This window comes from Belonocnema kinseyi, chromosome 4 (genome assembly GCF_010883055.1).
Source record: "Belonocnema kinseyi isolate 2016_QV_RU_SX_M_011 chromosome 4, B_treatae_v1, whole genome shotgun sequence".
Classification (NCBI taxonomy): domain Eukaryota; kingdom Metazoa; phylum Arthropoda; class Insecta; order Hymenoptera; family Cynipidae; genus Belonocnema; species Belonocnema kinseyi.
In genome coordinates this window covers 63,696,837-63,719,369 of record NC_046660.1, presented here as the reverse complement: position 1 = coordinate 63,719,369, position 22,533 = coordinate 63,696,837, and the positions used below count along the sequence as shown (strand labels likewise).

The following is a 22,533-nucleotide window of genomic DNA, read 5'->3' as shown; positions in this document are numbered from 1 at the left end:
TTTTCAAGCGAAAAATTTACCTTTAAACTTAAATGGTGAATCCTCAATAAAAATTACTTTTAACCAAATAGGTGAGTTTTCAACCAAGAATAATATTTTTTTGATCAAAAAAGACGATTTTTCAACAAAATACATGAATTTTTATTTAAAAAAGTTCAATTTGCAACCATAAATGGAATATTTATATTTTCATTCAGGAACATTAATTTTCAATGAAAAAATTAATTTTCTATTAAAATGATAAATCATCAACCAAAAAGATTAATTTTCGATCAATAAAGTCGAATTTTTAACTAAAAATAAGGTAAATTTCATATTTTAAACCAAAGATGAAATATTACATTTCTTTAGTAAAAAAAATTAATTAATTACCGATAATAGCGATTTTTCAACGAAAAAGTTCAATTTGAAACTCAAAAATTTAGATTAAAAAAAATATTTCTACTAAATCTTGAAAAAAAAATTAGTTCAAACTAAAATTTTGAATTTTATCTGCAAGAAAATGAATGTGTAACAAAATGGTTGAAATTCTAACCAAAAAGATAAACTTTTTACAAAAAAGACAAATCTCTAGTAAAATGTATAAATTTTTACCCAGAAAGATAAATTTTCTACCCCCCCCCCCCCCCAAAAAAATACTTTAAGTGAAAATGATAAATCTTTACCGCAAGTACTGAATTTTTAACCAAATATTTGAATTTCTGACCAGAAATATGAAATTCAAAGGAAGATGTTTTTCTATCCAAAAGACAAATTTTCAACAAAATCAATAAATTTTCAGTCACAAAAAAAACTTTTAACGAAAATCATTAATCTTTCACCGAACAAAATGAATTTTAAAAAACGAACATTCATTTTCTAAGAAAAAATTAACTTTGGACAAAATATATTCATGTTCAATCAAATGGTTAACTTTGGATCTAAAAAAGATAACTTTTAAACCAAAAACCGAAAAGACTAAGAAAATTAATTTTGTACCAAAAAATGCGATTTTTCAAGACAAAAGATTAAGTTTTAACCATAAACATTAATTTTCTACAAAATACGCGAATTTTTAACTAAATAGTTAAAATTTCAACGAAAAAAAGTTTTATTTTCAACCAAAAATAGAACATGTTAATTTCTAGTTATTGAAATTATTTTCAAACATCAAACAAAGAATTTTCAACAAAACAGTTCAGTTTTTAACAAACAAACAATGAATAATTTTTATCCAAAAAATGAATTTTCCAGGAAATAGTTGAATTTTCAACCAAAGAAATAAACTTTTAATCAAGAATATTAATGTTTGACTAAAAAAGGCGCGTTTTCCACTAAATACGTATATGAATTTTCAACAAAATAGTTTAATTTTCAAAATATATATTTTAAATCAAACATAAAATAGTTAAACATTCAGTTAAGAAAATGTTTTGAAACAAAACAAGACGAATTTTCAACAAAATAAATCAATTTTTAACAGAGGAAATACATTTTTAATAAAAATGAAGAATCTTTCACCCAAAAAATGAATTTTCCACTACAAACCCTAATCTTTTACCAAAAATATTAATCTTAGGCAAAAGACATTAATTTTTAACCAAATAATTGATCTTTCAAGTAAAAAGATCACTTTTGAACCAACTTTCGAATAATTAAATTACCATTTAAAAAAATTATTTTTCAATTAAACAAAGAACGAATTTTCAACAAAATATTGTAGCCAAGAAGATTAATTTTCTACCGAAAAACACTAAATTTAACCAAGTACAAGAATGATCAAAAATATATATTTCGAGTTCCAATCGTGTACAAAATTACGAATTTTTGCGAACCTACCTTCAAACATTTTAATCATAAAAATTATTTTTAAACCCCAAAAACCAAATTTTGACGAAATAGTTGAATTTTCCTAACGAGATTAATTTTCTTCTAAAAAGACGTATTTTAATAAAAAATACCTGAATTTTCAACTAACAAAACTAACTTTTAAACACCAAATGGAATTTTTTTTTCTCAATATTTCTATTTTCATATATTTCATAAAGTTTCGATATGTTATATATTGTGTTATCTTTTTCCTCATTTTATTCTTGAAAATGGCAAATTTATTGTAAATTTTGGTTTAAAAATCGCGCGCTTTTCATCACTTCTGGTTCTTACTTAGGAAATACTTGTCTAATTATTAGCAGTTGGTAGCATTGAGAAGTATAAAAAATATATATACATAAATTGTAATAACTCGGAAAACAATTAAAACTTTTGAAGACTTTGGGCTTATTTTAAACGGAATTTTCCTTAGGACTTGTTAAAATGATAAAAAAGTATTTTTAGAATTTTTCCCCTAGATTTTGCCCTAAGGGCACAAGTTAGATAAAAAATTAATGTGCAAAAATTGTTTACCCAAAACGGATACACAATTCTGTTATTATTAATTTATTAATAGGATGGGTAGATTTTCTCTTGAACATAAAAATAAGAGTGAAAATTAAAAAATTAAATTTTTGGAAAAACGGAAAAAGAGACGAAAAAACAATCTTTGTACGACCAAAAAAGATCTACAATTTGTTATAAACTCTTTACATGAAAATATATTAAAAAGAAAAAAATTAACTTTTTCGCTCGCAATTTTGACTGCGCCTAGTGCACGCGACTGTTTATTGTCGCGCTTTGCGCTCGATAATAATTTTGTTTTACAAAACCATGCATTACCATCGAAAAAATGCATAAAAATTACAAAATAAATATGAAAAAAAACCTTCATAATTATTTTTCCTCAATAATGTAGAGACAAACAGTAAATGAGACTAATGTACTTACTTATAAATTTGTTTACTAGAGGAAAAAGCGTCATAAGTGTCATAATTCAAACAACAACAAAATTATATGGATATCCAGAACTAATAAATAAAAAAATATATAAATAAGGAATGCACAAATAAATGAAAGATATTGCCGATAAAATATATTATTAGCGAATTATCAAATTTCCCAGATCTCAAATAACGACAAGATTTTTAATTAACAAAAATAAAATCCCGAATTTAATTTATAATTAGTTAATTTATTCTTTTGACCATTTTTTTGGCTAAATTGTGGATTTGTGAATAATTTTTTCGTTATTTTGTATTAGTTCTGGAATTCTGGATATTGAAACACTTTTAAATATAGTGATGAAAATATTATATTTATATATCATAAACAAGAAATTTTATAAATCATAAAATATTATTTTCTATTACAATTTAATAACAAAGTCCTAAATGTGGTATTTTTCAAATCAAATAGATTTTGTAACGAAGCTAAAGTGTGTTAACATTTGTATAGTCAATCCTAAAGAAATACAATTAACAAATATTTTTTATCTTTTGCAACACTCAAATTAATTGAAAATTATTTCTCGAAGTGTAATAAGAAATCCATGTCGGAATTAAACGTTGAAAATTGAGAACAAGAAAATAAGTATCATCAGTTTGTTTTTAAATTGATATGAATAGAATTTTCGTAAGATCCTTGAGAAAATTAATAACAAAAATTTTTTTTGAATATTTTAGATATGCCAAAAAAAATCTGGAAGATTTTAAAGATATTTTTTTATTTTCTAGGATTTTAATAAATATTATGAAAAATTAAAGTCATTTTAAAAGACATTTAGGTTCAAAAATTTTTTAAATTACCTCAACATTTTCTAAATTTTCCCTGAAATTTTTAGAAAATTTGTTTATTTGTTTGAAAACTTTTGAAATTATTTTGAAGCTCCGAAAGCTTATTTTTGACATCTTTTAAATCTGCACTTCTAAAAATATTTTAAAGATTAAAATCCATTTTGAATCTCTTCAATTCTACTAAATATTTCTTGAATTCATTCGATTTTTTATTTCCTTTTATTTTGTAATTTTCCGAAATTAAACAATTTTGCTCTAAAATCTTGTAAACTCTTTTTCGAAATTTCATGAAATCGTTTGTCAAGTTTATCGTAAAGTTAATTTTTTTCAATATAAACAATTATTTAAAACTTTCACATGAATATAAGGAAAATTCTTTTTTCCCTAATCTTCACAGACTTTCTTAACCGTCTAATTTCTAAAAATTATTTGTCCTGCATTTTTTATTTATTTTGCAAAATTTCGATAATTGCCTAAAAATCTTTCTAATTCTTTTTTGAAAGTTTTTAAAATATGGTTTAATAATATTTTTAAATCAATTTTTCGGATTAAAACCTTATTTGAGTTATTCCCTGGAACGTGAAAAAATGTCTTTCATTTTCGAGAAATTTTACAAATTTCTTTTAAAATCTGTACCCAAATTGTTTCTAGAATTATGTAATATGACAAAACTCCAAAAGTTTGCTTAAAAATCTTTTACACACTTTTTATAAATACTAGGAAAAAATTCAAATTGTTTCGTGACCTTTTTTCAATTTTCCTGTGAAATTCCTTACAAAACAATTATTTAAAAAATTCCCATGAATCTTAAGAACTGATTTTCATTCTCTTCACGCCCTGACTAAATTCAGTTTAACTTAGGAATTTGTAAATCCTGAAAAAATTTTAAAATTGACTGAAAATCTTCTATATATTATGAAATTTCCAAAACTTAATATTATTCTTTTAAAATAAAACCTAAATAATTTCTAGTCAAATCTATCATAATGATTAGAAAGCTTCTTTTTTATTCGGGATCTTCTTTCACAAATGTACCTTTACTCAAGTTTCAAAAATAATAAAAAAATTTTTAAGTGAAAATTGATCTATTAGTTTTAAAATGAACATTTGTTGGAATTTCACAATTGAAGAATTTGCATTTATGCATCTGTGAAATCAGATAATTTTTAATTGTTATTCTTCAAAAATAAAGGCTTTTAAATTGAAAATCATTAAAATTGAAGTTATCATTTTTAAATCTTAAAAATCAGACTATTCCAAGAACGTATTCCAAATCACTTGAAAATTCAATAATTTGTAATCCAATATATATTTTTTAATTTTAAGTACTTTATATTATGAAGCTTCAAAACTGCAGATCTTCAATTCATAAATCTATTTGAATTGAAGAATTTTTTATTTTTTAAATTCAGAATTAAAAATTATGCAGTTTTGATGATTTACTTTGAAAATGTCTTCTTTCTAGAAAATTTAGAATTGAAAACCTTGAATTTTAATTTTCTAAACCATTGAAATCGTCAAAATTTAATCATTTTTATTTATAAATCTTCGAAATTCAAGACTTTTCACTTGTAGCTTTTCAAAATTGAAAATTTTATACTGTAAATCTTTGAAATGAAATCTTTTTTAAATTTTGCCAAATTAAAATTACAAATTAGGTAAATTTTAAGTTTTACAATTAAAAAGTCTATAATTTTACTGACTCACATTCGAAATTTATTCAATTTGGAAGCTTTTATATAGAAAACATTCACTTTTGGTCTTCAAAATCGTCAAAATACAAGAATTTTCATTTATGCATCTTTAAAATCCAAGAGTTATTAATTGTATACCTTCAAAATTGTAGACCTTTAAATTGAAAATCTGTAAAATTGAAGGTTTTCTAATTTCGTCATTTTTAAATAAAAAATTATGCATATCTTACGTTTTACAATTAACAATTATTCTATAATTTTTAAGTTTTAATTTCGAAATTTCTTTAATTTTGAAAATTTGAAACGGAAAACCTGACTTTTGGTTTTCAAAATCATTAAAATTGATAAATTTTGATTCATGCAGCCACAAAAAAAATTTTAATTGTAATTTTCCAAAATTAGATCTTTTTAAATTTCAAACTATTAAAATGGGAGATTTCCTAAAAAAAAGTGCCCCAAATTACATACCATTAAAATATCAATTTTGAAAATTCAATCATTTTGTAATCCAATACATATTTTTAAAATTTAAGAATTTGACATGATAACTTTAAAAAATTGAAGATCCTTGAATCATATATCCATTCAAATTTCTGAATTATTAATTTTCAAAACTTACAATTAAAAATTCTGTAATTTTGATGATTTACCTTTAAATTTTCTTCTTTGTAGAACATTTGGAATTGAAAACGTGACTTTTGATATCCGAAACCATTAATACCATCAAAATTTATAAACCTTCAAAAATAAAGAGTTTTTAACTTTGAGAGTTTAGAATCATAAATTACGTAAGTTTTTAGTTTTACAATTAAAAATTCTATAATTTTTGTTTAAAATTTATTTAATTTGGAAGTTTGAGAATTCATAACTTGACTCTTAATCCTTAAAATAATAAAATGTAGAAATTTTAATTTAAACATCTTTAAGATTAAACAGGTTTCGATTGCAACTTTTGCAAATAAAAATTATTCAAGAGCTAAGTTTAACAATTTAAAACATTCTTTAATTTTTATGACTTCAAAATTGAAGCGTTTTCTTACAAAAATTTTAAAATTGGACTATTCTAAAAAATGTTCCGGATTACATATCATTGAAATACAAATCTTGAAAATTAAATAATATTGAGTTTATATATATATATATATATATATATGTGTGTGTGTGTGTGTGTGTGTGTGTGTGTGTGTTTGTGTGTGTTTGTGTGCATTTATATTTAAATTTATATATTTAAAACTCAAGAATTTTACAATATAACTATTCAAAATTGCAGATCTTGGAGTCATAAATCTATTCAAATGAAAGAATTCTTATTTTTGAAGACCCACAGTTAAAAATCCTGCAATTTTCATGATTTAATTTTAAAATTTCTTCTTTTTATAGCATTCAGAATCAAAAATTTAACTTTTTATCATCACAATCATGAAAACTCAAGAATGCTTATTTATATATACATATCTAAAATTCAAGTTTTTTCAATCGTTACTCTTTAAAATTGTAGAACTTTGAATTGTATATCTTTAAAATTCAAGATTTTTTAAATTTGACAATCAACAATTAAAAATTATGCAAATTTCAAGCTTATGAATTTAAAGTATTGTTTAATTTTAATGCTTTGCATTTGAAATTTTTAATTCAATTAGACGATTTACAATTAAAAACTGGACTTTTAAGCTTCAAAATCGTCTAAATTTAATAATTTCGAATTATGTATCTTTCAACTTGAAGTGTTAAATTGTAAATCTTCAAAATATTGGCGAATTTTAAATTGTAAAAATGTTCAAAATGAAGTAGCGTCGAAAACGGAAGACAAAAATAAGACTCCGAATTCCAGAATGGACATAAAAGCCTACATTAAAAAATTAATTTCTGTCTTTAATTCTAGTTCCTGCTGGGATAAAATTTTATATTTAAATGTTAGTTACAAATTACTGAAAGCCAATTAAAATTTGAATTGATTAAAATTTAAAATTAAAATTTGATAGAAGCCGAGGTAGCTATTTTAATATTTATTTCAATTTAGGATTACTTTTTATATTTTTTAGTACTTTAAATTGAAATATACATTTTGTTGTGATAATTAGTCTTAATAATTATATATATATATATAATAATAATTATTATTATTTTTCATTACTATTATATGAAATTGTACTCACTGATTAAGATTATCCATCATCTTGTAATCTCCGCCAGACGTGTTGATTTTTGTAATGATACCAGGTTGAAGTTTGTTCATGAGTCTGCATAAAATGACACCATCTCTCAAAGCATCTTCATAGGCAAAGCCTGCAAATACAAAAATTAATATTAGAAATTCTGTTTTATTACTTATTTTTACTCATTTCCGATCCTTTTAGACACGCTCTTTTTATAGATTGAAAGCAAGAAATATCCACTAAAGAGAAATCAGAAAACATTAAGTTATTTGTTGTTGTTCTGTGAACATCTTTTTGAATATTTTTTCACTTATCGTTGCATAAATAATAAAATTTCCTACCATATAGAATATTAATACGCGGGTGCAATAATTTTTTTCGCATCACAAAATGTACATCATAAAATGATACAATAAGAAATATCTTTTGTATTTACTATGGAGTTTCATGAAAAATCAGATCATTACCACTTTTATAAATTCGCACGAGGTGCCATCAAAAGTGTTAGTTTATGTTAAATTCTCAAAAATGGAGTTGTCTCAAATAAAATTGCTGAAAATGACTTGCTTTCTTTTTTTCTTCATATTAGTTGTTGCTACAGCATTTTAAAAATGTAAGTGATATTTTTTCTTTGTCTAATATATTATAGAGTCCCTTATTCGATACATCTAATAATAGTTCGTTCTTGTTTATTATTTATTTTAATAATATGTAAGTTCCCATACAATATAATTTTATAAATGCAAACAAAAATGTTAAGCTAATGGATTTTTAATTACCCTCTCATCTCATTAGTGATGCATTCGAGACGACTTCGGGAAAATTTGAGACAATTTTAAGATTTTCTTGAAACTCACTCACGTGAATTCAAAACTTCATGCAGATCAAAAACATCTAATAGAAAATTTCGAGATTCTCGACTCGAGATCTCGAGATATTTTATTTAAGGCCATTTGACGAGTGGCCCAAGTGGCTATATTTCTACCTCACCAACACTTTTTTTATTTCCTAACTTAATATCACACGCAGCGCCACATCAAGTTAAAAATTTGGGACAATATATAGTATAAAAAGCATTAAGAAAGATGTCTTCGATCCTAAATTCTAATAATTATGTAAAAAAACAAGTTAGGAAATAAAAATTGTGTCGGCAAGGTAGGAATCTGGTCACGGGATCCACTCATCATATGACCTTAGGATTCCCGATATTTATGAAGTTTTGAATTCATCCAAACATCTGTTTACGAAGAATAACGATCAGCTTTTGGTAGTTCGTAAACTCCATAAGGATAAGCCATATTTTCTGAAGGACCAATTTACAGTTTGTGAGGAAATATACTTAGCGGCAAAGTCCTACATGATGGACTTTTTGGGCAGTTTCTGAATAAAAGGAATCCGTAGTACCTGCGGTTACTCAAAGACAAAAGACGTTTCCACGGTTGAAACTACCCAAGTTCTCGGGATTGTATATGGAGTGACCAGTTTTCCGTGATCTATTTGATTCCATAGTGAGAAGGGATACATAACTCCCTAACGTACAAAAGATTCACTACCTGAAACTGAGTGTAAGTGGGGAACCCGCTCAATGAATAGCCAGCATCCCGACCACCGAGGTTAATTTCGAAAGGACGGGGCAGACCTTAGTCAAGAGATATGACAACGCTTGACTATTAGTTAACAGCTATTTGACTAAGCAGTTTTCATTAAAGTGGATGAATAGGGAAAGCTCAACTGAACTCCGTTCCTTACTTAATGATACTTGTGAGGTCATCGGCGCTTTAACTTCCTTGTATCGACCTACGAATGAATGGGACGATCAAATTGTCTTTATGACAGCTCAGCGGTTGGATGCAACTACTCGCAAGTCATGGTAGGACCAACTGGGACCTTCGGATAACCAGCCTACTTTTGAATCACTCAACAAATTTCTGACAGGCAAGGTCAGCACGCTGGAAGCCGTGGAGAACATGGCTTCAATTTCGATTGGTTCATCTTCTACTAAGGATAGTAGTCGCTTCCAAAATGGCAAGAGGGGTGGTGAGACAACTCACATTCACAATGTTGCAATCAGAGAACTGTCGTGCTCCTTATCTACAGGTAAGCATTCTATAATTTTTTGTCCACATTTCCGAAGCAAAGATGTCAAGCAGAGGAAAGAATTTGTAAGAAAGCACACTCTGTGTTACAACTGTCTAGGGAAGTACATAGTATGCAGTTGTCTCTCCATGAAGCGGTGCCAGACCTTCCATGGAATGCACCATACGATGCTGCATGCACCCCCTCAGATAGTAGAACTCAACCTGGTTTATCAGAAACTGCCTCCCTTCCATTTCAACCTACCAACTCTTCCACTCTGAACCCCCTCAGTTAACCTTTTTCTAATTCTTTGCCTAACTCTACAGATTATGCTAATGCTTACCACACACAAAAATTCATGTGACTGGAGGGACCTGTCCTACTGGCTACTGCTCTTGTCGACACTGAAGTTTCAGATAGAAGTCGACATCGAACTCGGATACTACTGGAACAAAGGGCTCAGGCATCTTTCATATCGGGGTCACTTGTCCAGAGATTGAGACTGACCAGAGAACATGCTATCATCTCGGTGTTCAGTGTAGGCAATCTGAAAACGAGACTAACCAGAGGACTGGTCCAAATAAAGGTTTGCTCTCGGATCAATCCTCAAACTACTTTCATGGTGAGAGCAATCATTTTAACTACACTAACTTCATATGTACCTCTTGATGGTATTCATAAAGGTGATTTGGAACATCCCAAGGGTTTAGAATTAGCAGACCTTTTTTTGCAAACAGGTGGAATTATGGAATTGATTCTAGGGGCAGAGGTCTACTCCTATGTTATAGAAGAGGGATTAAGAAAAGGTAGTTGAGGAATTCCAGCCGCTCAATAAGCTTCGTTAGGTTGGATTCTTTCAGGACTTTTATCAGAGGAGTTTTCTTCTTCTAGGCATTCTCTTGTTGGATTACAAACTACGCTAGATTATGAACTACTGATCTTACTACGGAGATTTGTAGTCCAGGAGGACGTGCCTTCGACCATTTCGGAATATAGTTTAGTCGAAGAGGAGTGTGAGCAGCTTTTTTCCCTCCACTTATCAACGTAGTCACGATGGACGCTGCATCTTGCGCCTACCTCTAAAGGATCGATCTCTTATTCTTGGAGATTCAACAGCTGCAGCTCACCGGGCTCTTGTCCAGATAGAAAGACGTTTTCAACGGGATCCTGACATATACAAGTAATACTCTGATGTTATCAAGGATTACGCAGAGTTTGGAGAGATGGAACTCGTTTCCAAAGTAGAAGATCTACAACCTAATCAGGGTCATTTCTCACCGCATCATTGTGTAGTAAAAGAGAATAGCTCGAGCACTAATTTGCAAGTCCTTTTCAACACTTCTCAACACACCGATCAAGGGCTGTCCTTGAATGATCTCTTACATTCTGGGCCCAAATTACAAACAGAACTAGCGCAAGTCATTCTTAGATGGAGGATGTATCCAGTCGTCTTCACCGCGGAAATCGAGAAGATGTTTCGGCGGATTTGGATCCATCCAGAGGATCAAAGCCTCCAAAAAATTCTTTGAAGATAGTCTTGACCAGAAGGTTCGAGCCTACTATCTAAAGACTGTTACTTTTGGTTTTGCTTCTTCGCCTTGTCTAGCGATACATATACTGCTTTAGTTAGCGGAGGATGTGGGTGACAATTACCTCCTTGCTACTGAAATTCTAAAGAGGGAAATTTATGTGGATGATGTTCTCTCTGGGGCTGTTGATGTCTACATAGCTCAAGAAAAGCGCAGACAGGTGGACCCGTTACTACATGCAGGAGAATTATATTTTGAAAAAATGGCATTTTATGGCAACCGTCTCCTGATTCGTTACGATTTCAGATTTATTCGTTATAGTAGATGAGCCAGATCACGAAACTAACAGTGTTCATGCAAAGCCTGTAGGATCTTAAGGTAGGTTAGGATGATATACTTCCAGCTGAATACGGCGCCAATTGAACATCGTTCAGAAAGCATTTATCGGATCATTCCACTCTAAACATTTCACGTTAGTTAGGTTCTACATCTCCTTCTTACTGTGAACTTCACGTATTCGGAGATGCCTTCGAAAAAGAAATAGGAGCCGTGGTTTACCTTCGTGCCACACCACCTTCGAGCTTAACTCGTGTGACACTCGTCACTGCCAAGACGAAAGTGGCGCTGCTAAAGGAGACCTCAATTCCTAGACTCGAATTACATGTCGCTGTCTTACTGGTAGGGTTGATATCACATGTACGATCAGTCTTGAGTCTCTCTGGCTTAACCCCGATACATCTCTGGTCTGATTCGGAAAATACTTTGGATTGGATTCGAGGTAACCCTCTACGATGGAAGATCTATATTACTAATATAGTAGCCGAGATTTAGCACATGCTACTGGAGGTAGTCTGGCACCATGTTCCTGGAGTAGATAATCCTGCGGATTGCGCATCGAGAGGCATCACACCCGCTAGAGTGGAGCATCATTTGCTTTGGTGGCAAGGACCTGCTTGATTGGCTAAACCCGACATTTTTTGGCCAAAGTCAACTGGAACCATTGACCCTTCTATTAATAGAGAAGAACGGGTCATCGTACAATCTGCTATAGTTGCTCAGAAACCACCTTGGCGACTCTGAACTCAATATTCGTCACTTACGAAGTTGGTAACAATTACTGCTCTCTGTTTTCAGTTCGTTAATCGACTTCGTAAGAAGCAGTTCGAACGCCCGCCTTATCTACCGACGACAGCATATCTTAAAGTAGCACCACAAAGGTTGATCGGCCACATTCGACAAGAAGCCTTTTATGAGGATGTTATCAAGGTACGGAGAGAATTACCTGTTTCGAAATCAAGTCCATTATTGAAGCTACTACCTTTTTTGGACTCTGATGGACTACTGAGGTTGGGAGGTCCACTGTCTCATGCCGTATTAGATTATGAGAAGAGATGTCTTTACATCTTGTCTAAGGACTCACCGTTAACGACCTCGATTATCAGGAATGGACATAAGGTCATGCTACACAGCGGTCCTCAACTAACATTGTCTTAGTTAAGGAGAAGATATTTGATTCTCTCTGGACCTACAGCTGTGAAGCGCGTGTTGTCTCGATGTGTCATCTGCGCGAGACATCGAGCAAACCCTTGCAATCAGATTATGAATCCTCTACCATCTCTCATAGTCACCCCACCAGTTTGCCCATTTGCCAAGGCTGGACTAGATTGAGCAGGTCCTATTTGGATATGTACGACCAAGAGACGAGGTCACAAAGCATAAAAGGGATATATTGCTATCTTTGTGTGCTTTGCTACGCGAGCCGTACATTTGGAAGTTGTTTTGGATTATACTGCTGAGGGTTTTATCGCCGCCGATAAGAGGTTTTTGACTCGGCGAGGCATCAGTCATACTCTTTACAGTAACAATGGGAAAAACTTCATGGGAGCTGACAGGCAGTTACGCGAAATGTTTTCCGAAGCTTCAGCTGAGTCGGATAAGATTGCTCGTTATATCGCCGACAACCAAACAACATAGAAATTTAACCCACCTGCTGCTCCGCACTTTGGCGAGTGGGAAGCAGTTGTACGACCTGTCAAACACCATCACCGCCGTGTTATTGGATATACTACTCTAACCTTCGAAAAAATGTCCACTTTTCTCGCCCAAGTGGAGGCCTGTTTTAATTCCAGGCCAATTCAGTCTTTGAAGGACGATCATAGCTTTTCGGTATCGCTAAGTGACACTCAGGGCTCGCAGCATACGGTTTGCATTTGCTGAAGATGATCGACACTCACACGCAATCCTACAGCATTATAATTCAATTGTGTTCGTGTGCAAACATTTCTCCAAGATACTGACTTCTATTTTTATTCCAAATGAAAAATTAAATTGGAAAATTTTAATATCGTATCTATCATTTTATCCCAAACACCTTAGCATTTTTTCAAGCCTTCATGATTTTTAAACAGCCTATTTATAATCATAATATTTGGTTATTTTTATTTTAATATACTTTATATGCTTTGGAATCACAAAATAAATATGTTTCTTGGAGAACCTCGAGAAACCGATACAACAGTTCTAAGTATCAATTTTTTAACTTTCCCTTTAACTATTTTTGAGCCTATTTATCTTCATACTTGATTAAATAATGGGCGTTTAGAAGTAAAAAAAAATACAAAACTTTTTCAGGTGTCTGTTTATTGCAAACTCTGTACATATTTTTATTTTTCTCACTTTGAAACTCTTACTATTCAATTTTTGAGGATTTTCTCCATATAATAAAAAATAAACTTTAAAATTTTTTAATTCTGAACAAAGATATGAGCTGTTGAAGTTAGTCGGGTAAAGTTAACCCAGTGTGTAATCGCAGTTAAAAAAAAGTCAGTGTAGTACTCTGCTTAAAGAAATCTTGTCAGAACCTTAAATTACTTTTATGTGAAACGACCATGTTATGAGTCCTCTTAAAAAGTAAGCGTTAGATAGCCCTTCAGCGAGCGGTGTCAGGTTTTGAGAGAATATAGGTTCCAAACGCCGCTACATTGACAGATTTCTAGTTCTACAAATGGTCACTAAATAACGCAAAATGCATTTTCTAACCGCACTGTTGATATATATATATATATCATCGTACATCACTCGTGGGATTAGATAGATACTCACGTGATGCTCGATGCTAACCAGTACGACCTGAAAAATTATATCCACGGTCTTCCAACTTGTCCTACAATACGAAAATGTTTCTTTGATTCCCATTTTGGATCACATGCAATAAATAATTCTACTTTTACAATTTCTTAAATAGAATTGTGGTGTAGAGCATTTTTGTTTAAATTTCATTCACATGTACTATTTTGAAATGCGTTGAGATTAGGGCACTGTTTCCCATAGGAGTTCCGTCAATTTCGTATTTCATCAATGCGACAACCGCTCCGCTGTCCATGTTTATTTTCGCCCGTTTTGACACTCCATTAATACGCGTATATATTCGACGAAGAACTTTATTATTATGGTCCAATATTGCTATGACGTCACCATTGGATGTTGTTAGAACATATAACTCTTCGGTTGGCATAGGCACATAGGAACCACGTGCTCCTCTCAATTCAAGTTGTTTATCGGCAGGGATTCTGTATCTTCGAATTTCGTACACCCGACGCGGATTCGTGTAAGGAATGAGCCTGATAAATCTAAGTTGTTCAATTTCAAATCCCAGGATAAATTGTGGACGATGACTGGCAAGAGGAGACCTGGAACTAACACGAGGAATCTTTTGTGAAGAATGACCGCCAGGAGAAGGTTCGCGACGAGAAACAATAGGAATGGGATCGCCATTAGGTAAGCAGTCGAAATTTAAAGTGAACTCTGCAAAGAAAAAGAGAATTTAATTTATTTTCAAGTAAGTTGGTAAATCATGAACTTCTCGTGGCGCAATGGTGAGGCAAGACTGTGGAAATTGAGGGAAGATTGCCCTGGGAAACTTATTGCAAGCGGGACCAGAAATATTTAGGTAATATTATTCGGGATAGATCGTAAAAAGATATGTTTTTTTTACAGAATGGAATGCAGTTTTATACCGACATCCAAGTTGTAGTATTAGTAGTAGATTATAATAGTGTTATAAAGACAACTTACAGAAAAAGTTTTCTTGAAACAAAAGCATTGTTCTCTCGCCTGCTTTGTATTGAACGACGTGAAGATACATTTTACACAAATTAAATTATTTGGCTGCAAGATTAGACGAAGTTAGTCACCTAAGGAAATTTTTTGCCAAAAAACATCCTTTTATCACAGGCGTATATTTCTCTGAGTGACTCTAATGTCACTGTAATTAGATAAGTCATTTGATTCTTTCCCTGATTCCGTAGATAACTATATAAAACCTTCTATACAAAATTTCAGTGTTTTAAATTCTTGTTATAAATTTAAAGATAAATAATTGGATAAAGATTTTTAATAATCGTACAATCTGATCTTATTAAATTTCATTTAGCGTTCCTCAAGATAAGAACGTTGTAAATAATTCGCAACTACATGTAAAGTTATGCACGTGGTTGTAAACCTGCCCCTGAATACAAATTATCCGAAAGAAGCTTAAGTTTAAAATACTATAAAAACTAATTAACAATCATAAATTAGGTAGTAGAGTTTTGGAGGCTTCCAATGGCAAGTTTTTAAATTATGATTTGCAAATACAGATTCTTCAATATTAAATGCGTATAACAGAAAATGTTGAAATTTTAAATCCTGTTTTTAAAATCGTTTAATTTTGGAGTTTTAAAATTAAAAATTATTCAAATAGGTTTCAGAACAAATGTGGACTTTTATTGTTTGAGCAAAAAATTCACTTATTTGTCAAAGGCGTAGGCACAATTTTCTCTTTAAAAAAAGATTTTTGAATGAAAAAACGATTCTGTGATCTGAGCATGGTCTGTCTTACAGATTTGAAATGAATTCGATCCTAAGTTAAAGTATTTTTAAAAAATGACGTATCTGAACCTACTTACAAATTTTGTATGAATATAGAACCATTTTGGATTTTTAAAAGTTCTGAATCAATAGCGACACCTTAGGATTTCACTTTTTATGTGAACGTGAATCTGACCAAAGTAGACAAATTTTAAAAAATTCTATATCAACGATGGAGCAAACTGATTTGCAATGACATTGATCTTTTTATTTAACTGTGCATTATATCCAAATAAATATTCTGTATTTTAGGTTATAAACAACCATAGAGGCCCTTTTTATGAGGACTCTCAGATATATTGATTTTAAGGTTATGGTCAAATGTAATCTGGATCAAATATTATTACGGCCAGTTAGCAAATAAGGAGGGACATCAATGTATGTAACCCCTTAAATTCTGCTTAGAAAAAAAGCAAATGGGATCAAATGCAGCTTACGTCCGACAAATACTGATTCTCTGAAGAGTTAGACATGTTTAAAAAATAATTATAGAGATATTATATAATTATATTCACCAATTGATATCTAATAAGAAATAAAGTTATCAAAATAAATAATTATTTACTAAGAGACAGAAAAAACAAAAGAGATTTTTTTACCAAATTCGTCATGTACCTATAGTTGTATTCAAATGTTAGTCGGGGAAAACCCAAATAGAGTGCCATTTCGGATGAAAACGCTTTTGTTTGTTCACGTCTTTGTGACCACTGCACACTGTCCGCAACACCTTTTACTCCTACCTTCAGCGCGGCGTCAATTCTCGGATATAATATACCCGAGGTATATACTGTATTTTTTTTTACTTCAACGTTGCATAAGCGGTAAACAGGTTTAATTTTCTACAGCTATGATGCGTATTTCTGGTTTAAATCGTAAAAAATGACGTTGAAAGTAAATAAATTAATTTATTGAAAAAACACAGGTTGCAATCAAATGTTTAATAAAAACATTGTTTTTTTGTGATGCGCACTTTTATTTGATTTTAAAAACTAGATAATAAAAATACATATGTTTCAATACAAACACATTATTTTGCAATGACAAAGCCAAAGGAGCTTTAACAAAAGATAATTCTTAATCACCAAATTACAATTGTATCTCAATGATTTAAAAAGTTTCCAAGGCCAATATTGGGAAAAAAATTGTCACTAGTCCTTTCACCAGTAGCTAACTGAATATACAGTTTTCAGTTAGATATCGCATTGACCAAATTTTTATACCTTGAGAACGATATTACATGCCTTTTTATTATAAATAATAATTATTTGCATTTAAGTCCTTTATATTTTCTTAAATTGAATTATGTTGTGGATAATTTTAGTTTAAATTCAATTTTCATCCCATACTTTGAAAATGCTTTAGGATTTAGTTATTGTAACCAATGGAAGCTTCCTCGATTTCATATCCTTATTTGTTATTGACAAGAGTGTATATTCCACGAAGACGTATATCATAACACTTGAATATTTTTATGATGTGACCAGTGGATTTTGTTAAAACATAACGTTCTTCGGTTGGTATAGGCACAGAGGAACCACGTGCTCCTCTTAGTCCAATTGGTATACCAGCAGAGAAAATTTATCTTCAAATTTCGAGTGCCTGGCTTGGATTCTTGTGAGGAATAAGCTTCATAAATCTATGTTGTTCAAATGGGAATCCGAGTAGGAACAAAGGTCGATTCCGGGCAAGTGGAAACCTAGAACTCTGACAAATAGGAGGACCGGCAGGAGTGGGGGAAAGTTATTATCAAGTTAGTATATAATGAACACCGTGTGGCAAAATCGTTTGTTGACGACACTTCACGTTGGTCTGGATAGAAAAAACAGTTCCGGCCAGGAGGAAACCTAGACCTCTGACGAATAGCAGGCCCGGCAGGAGTGGGGGACGTGGCAGGAGAATATCTGACAGGAGAAGAAGACGGCCCACGACAAAAAATATCAAAGATTGGGTTGCTATTAGGTAAACATTCGAACTGTGAAGTAAACTCAAAAAGAAGAAAGAGAATTGAAGTTATTTTCAAGTTAGCATATAATGAACTCCTTGTGACAAAATTGTGAAGCAAGTCTGTGGGCATGAAGAAAAATGTGTCCAAATTGCGGAATAAATCCGAATTTTAATATAGTAATTCGGAGGCATACATAAATTGCGTAACAGATTCTGGGGAAGCAGGGTTTAAATTTATATCATAACATTATCTTTTAATTAATCTGCCCTATCGAAAATGCAGGTATCTAAAATTATAGCATGATAAGTTCAGTTATTATAATGAAAAATTGTGCAAAGACTTCAATGTTGCTATAAATAGATTAGTATTTTTATTATTTTTTCTATCATTGAGTAAAAAACATCGGCTTTTGTGCAATATGTCAAATCTACATTAAAAACAGAAAAACGTAGAATAAACTTTGCCTTGATTCTCACAAAAAAATTACCTGAGATAAAAATTAAAATCACAGCATAAACTGTACCCGAATACAGTGGCGTTACTACAACCGTGTAGGCCCCACCGCAGAAATGTTTAGCGGGCCCCTCTTATAAATTTAAAAAGCAAACAGCGTATAAGTGTAGCTAAAATACATTTAAAAAAATGAAATATCTCACATAGTTCTTTTTGTGATATATTACAAATTATATTTTATTTCAGACAATTTATATCATAAATTATAAATAATTCTGACTTAAAAATTAGTATTTCACCGTTAAAGAAAATTATTTGCACGTTGCTATATTGCAATTCGTCTAGCTTTTGATATCCAATCATTTTGCATCATGAAGTTCGATTGTCAGTAGAGATAGATTTAAGAATCGATTTTAATGAATTCTATTTCGTAAATAAGATTTTATGGTTTTTCATTTTCTGAACTTCCTTTCGCAGATTGCTATACTGTAACATGCACAGTTAAATAAATTCTTAAGGGATTACTTTTAGAAATTATTCACTAATATTAAAATGCTTCTTACTCTTTGGTTTCCGTTTTTCAACAAATCCTGGCTTAATATCCCATTTTGGAGATATTTGTGTAGATTCTTCCTTACACTTTTCAGACTCCAGTCTGTACTTTTTCCAAAGTTTCCTTGCAGTTTTTGAGATTTCAAGTGCACGACTTAAATCTATATTTTCTGCTAAAACTGCCCGTACAATTGCCTTCAAATCTTCGAGATTTGTTTCTGGTCATTTTAGAAATCTTATATGATGTTTTAAAATCGTTCTAAGTATTCTCTTAAAATTGAAAATGGTTGAAATCCCTTAAATGAAACTGAAATCTATTGAAAACTATTGGGTTAAAAATACTAAATGAAAAATAATATTGAATGATTTCGAGTAGTAAATTTTGTTGAGAACGTTATGCCAATGTTTAAACAATGCTTATTCGTAATAAGCAATTCATGCTCAAAAGAAATGTGGAAGAAAAAAAATGAATTGTATAAACATTGCCATAAAGCTTTTAGCAGAATTTACTACTCCTCATAATAATAGAATATTAAGTTTGATGCATAAAATGCGGTTTAAAAATATTTTTGGAAAAAGAATTGTTTAAAAAAATTAGATTTGTTCAAATAATAAAAAAATGGTTAATATATTCTTTCGAGTTTCTATAATTTAAATAAATAATGATTTAAAAATGCACCAGAATGTACAAAATTAAAATACGATTTTGCCACTGGCCGTTAGGTGCCCTCCTCACAGAAGGAGGCCCCAACAATGCGGAGTTTCGCGGTAAGGAATTTACGCCACTGCCCGAATATCGTTTGAAGTTTCTTTTGTTTTCATATGACAACAAATGTATTTTGAAAGACGTGAATTTGTCTAAAACTTTGTCCCTCTAATAAATTACTTGCAGCAAATTTTATTGTTATTTTTGTCTGTGAGAGGGTGATTAAGTGTTGTGTAATTACTAAGTATTCATAACAAATATTTACTCATGCAATAGATCCTGGGGAAGACAAAAGTTCGAGATTCGCCTTTCCCCGAGATTTTGATAATTATATTACGTCAAACAAATTCCTGTTTGCGGGAAGATCAAGAATGTTTTAAAAATAATTATAGATATAGTATAGTGCTGCATTCGCCAGTAGAATTAAGGATGAGCATCAGGCAGAAAACTGAAGTATAAATGATTCTAATTTTTTTCTAATGGGGGGAAAAACTGATGAATGTCTTTATGAATAATTTGGATAATAAAAATAAAATTTTCCTGAAATATTTATAGTTTGAACCTTACTATTTACTCGATAAACTTATATTAACTAAGAGTTAGGGGAGTTAGGGGATTTGGTCATCCACTTTTCTAGGTTTCACAAAAGATTGAGTGGAAGTGAATTTATCTAGCATCTTTAGTAAAGAACTTAAATTTTCTAAATTGTTGCGTTTTCGATTATCTACTTGTAAATTCCGAAAATATTCAGTATCTGAGGTTGATTAAAAACGTTTTGAAGAATTGAAAACTACACACAAAGTTCTGAATGTGGTTACGTAATTAATGGATTGTCCTTTAGTAGTTCTATAGATTCAACGGTTTTTCGATTGTGAATTCAGCATCGATTTGGGTAGAGGATTCGAAACAATAGGGAATTAAATACTTCGGGTTTATAAAAAATTGTGGATTAATTTCAGGGAAGAAAGTTATATTTGGTTTTTATATGGTGGACAAAACAATCATATTTTTCATTTATTTCATCGATTTTTCTATATATAAAAAATAAACAATATCAGTGTTTTGTCCACAATATATGTTTTCACCTGGGATACAATTTACTAAAACTCATATAGAGTTTGGCAAAAACTTTTGAGGCAGAATGCGGATTACGTGGAATGAATTTTTATTTTCTCAAAGCTTAAAATTTCTATAAAAATATAGATATATTAAATTACTATATTCACCAATAGAATTAAGGATGACCGTCAAGGTGAAGACCAGAGTATACACGATATCCATTTTTTCCAATTGGGGGGAAAATAATTCGTGCGTTAATAAAAAATGTCTTAAAAATGCATCTAATAAATATTCCGGCATTTCGTTAACGTATGTGTATGGTATCTTGATCGTTTAAGGGGGAGATACCTTTTGAATTTCCAAAAAATTTTTTTTTTTTCGTTCATATTTTGAATGTATAATATGTTAGAAATATACTGTAAAAAGGAAAAAGGAAAATATTAAATATTTATTGAGATATTGTAAAAAATGTTAAAGTCCCCGCACCGTCACTAATCAGGTATTCGGAGCGCTTGGATCGGAGCAATGTTTCTTTCACAATAGGTTTGTATATATATTTTTTTTTCGTCCCAAAAATTCTGGAAAGGCTGATTACTACGTTCCCACGTTTACTACGTTTATTACGTGGAACCGGAATCGCCGATTAATCGGCAAGTCACTGAACCTAATATTTATACCGTAACGAATCTTTAAACGTGATTATCTCGAAATTGTCTTTTCAAAAACTGCTCGTGCAGTAACTTAAAAAGTTATTGGCCGATTAGGCTGAAATTTGCGGGGGTTTCTCTTTATGGTACAATCGGAAGAATATACCTAAATTTTAAAGGTATCAGGTTGTTAAATAATTTTCTTGGGGTCAAAACTATTGAAAAAATGGTCGAAAATTTAGACCTTCGATTAAACAGCCGATATGAATTTTAATTTTCATCTTTCTTATTATTTTATAGTTTTATCCTTCCCTTTAACACATAAGTAATCGAACAAAAAAACCTTTTTTAAATCAGATAAATGAAAAAATTTTGACAGCTGCAGCAGTTTTCGATGCCTTGGAGCAGACACTTGAAGAAATATTCTGCAGGGTCGCCATTTTGTAATAAAAAAAAAGAAAATCACACGTTTTTTAGACTTTAACAACGTAAAAAAGATGTTAAAATTAATAAATAATATAGTTATTTTATTAATTTAAAACAAATTCATTAAAATTGACACTCCATTGATGCGCCTATATATTCGACGAAGAACTCTATTGTTACGTTCCAATATTGCTATTACGTCAACATTGGATGTTATTAGAACATATCGCTCTTCGGTTGGCATTTACACATACTAGGCAGTCTGATAAGTCCCTGAAAAATGAAACACGAAGATGTTTTTTTGGCCAAAGTCGGTTTTATTTTTCAACATACTCTCCTTTTAGGTCGATACAGCGAGTCCAACGATTTTCTAACATTTTGATACCGTCCGAAAAGTACTCGATCGGAAGGTCTCCAAAATATGCCTCAGTTTCAGCTATGAGGTCCTCATTTGAGTAAGAACGCTTACCGGTGAGCGATCTCTTCAGGTTAGGGAACAAGTAATAGTCGCTGGGGGTTAGGTCTGGTGAATACGGTGGCTGAGGAACCAATTCGAAGCCGATTTCATGCAATTTTGCTTGTGCAACTAAGCATGCATGAACAGGCGTATTGTCGTGATTATTTAGCGGTTTTTTTTTCTTCAAATGCGGTCGTTTTTCGGCGATTTCGATTTTCAATCGATCCAATAATGATGAATAGTATGCTCCGGTTATGGTTTTACCTTTTTCAAGATAGTCC

The 22,533-nt window shown here is 31.0% G+C and overlaps 1 protein-coding gene across 1 annotated transcript in view; it reads right to left on the bottom strand.

The window, feature by feature from the left end:
• Positions 1–22,533, bottom strand: part of LOC117171403 (muscle-specific protein 20-like) — a 313,553-nt gene that overhangs the window by 36,527 nt on the left and 254,493 nt on the right. Inside the window, exon 3 of the mRNA XM_033358682.1 lies at positions 7,495–7,624. Coding sequence (XP_033214573.1) covers positions 7,495–7,624 — 130 coding nt within the window. The remainder of the gene's footprint in view (positions 1–7,494; positions 7,625–22,533) is intronic.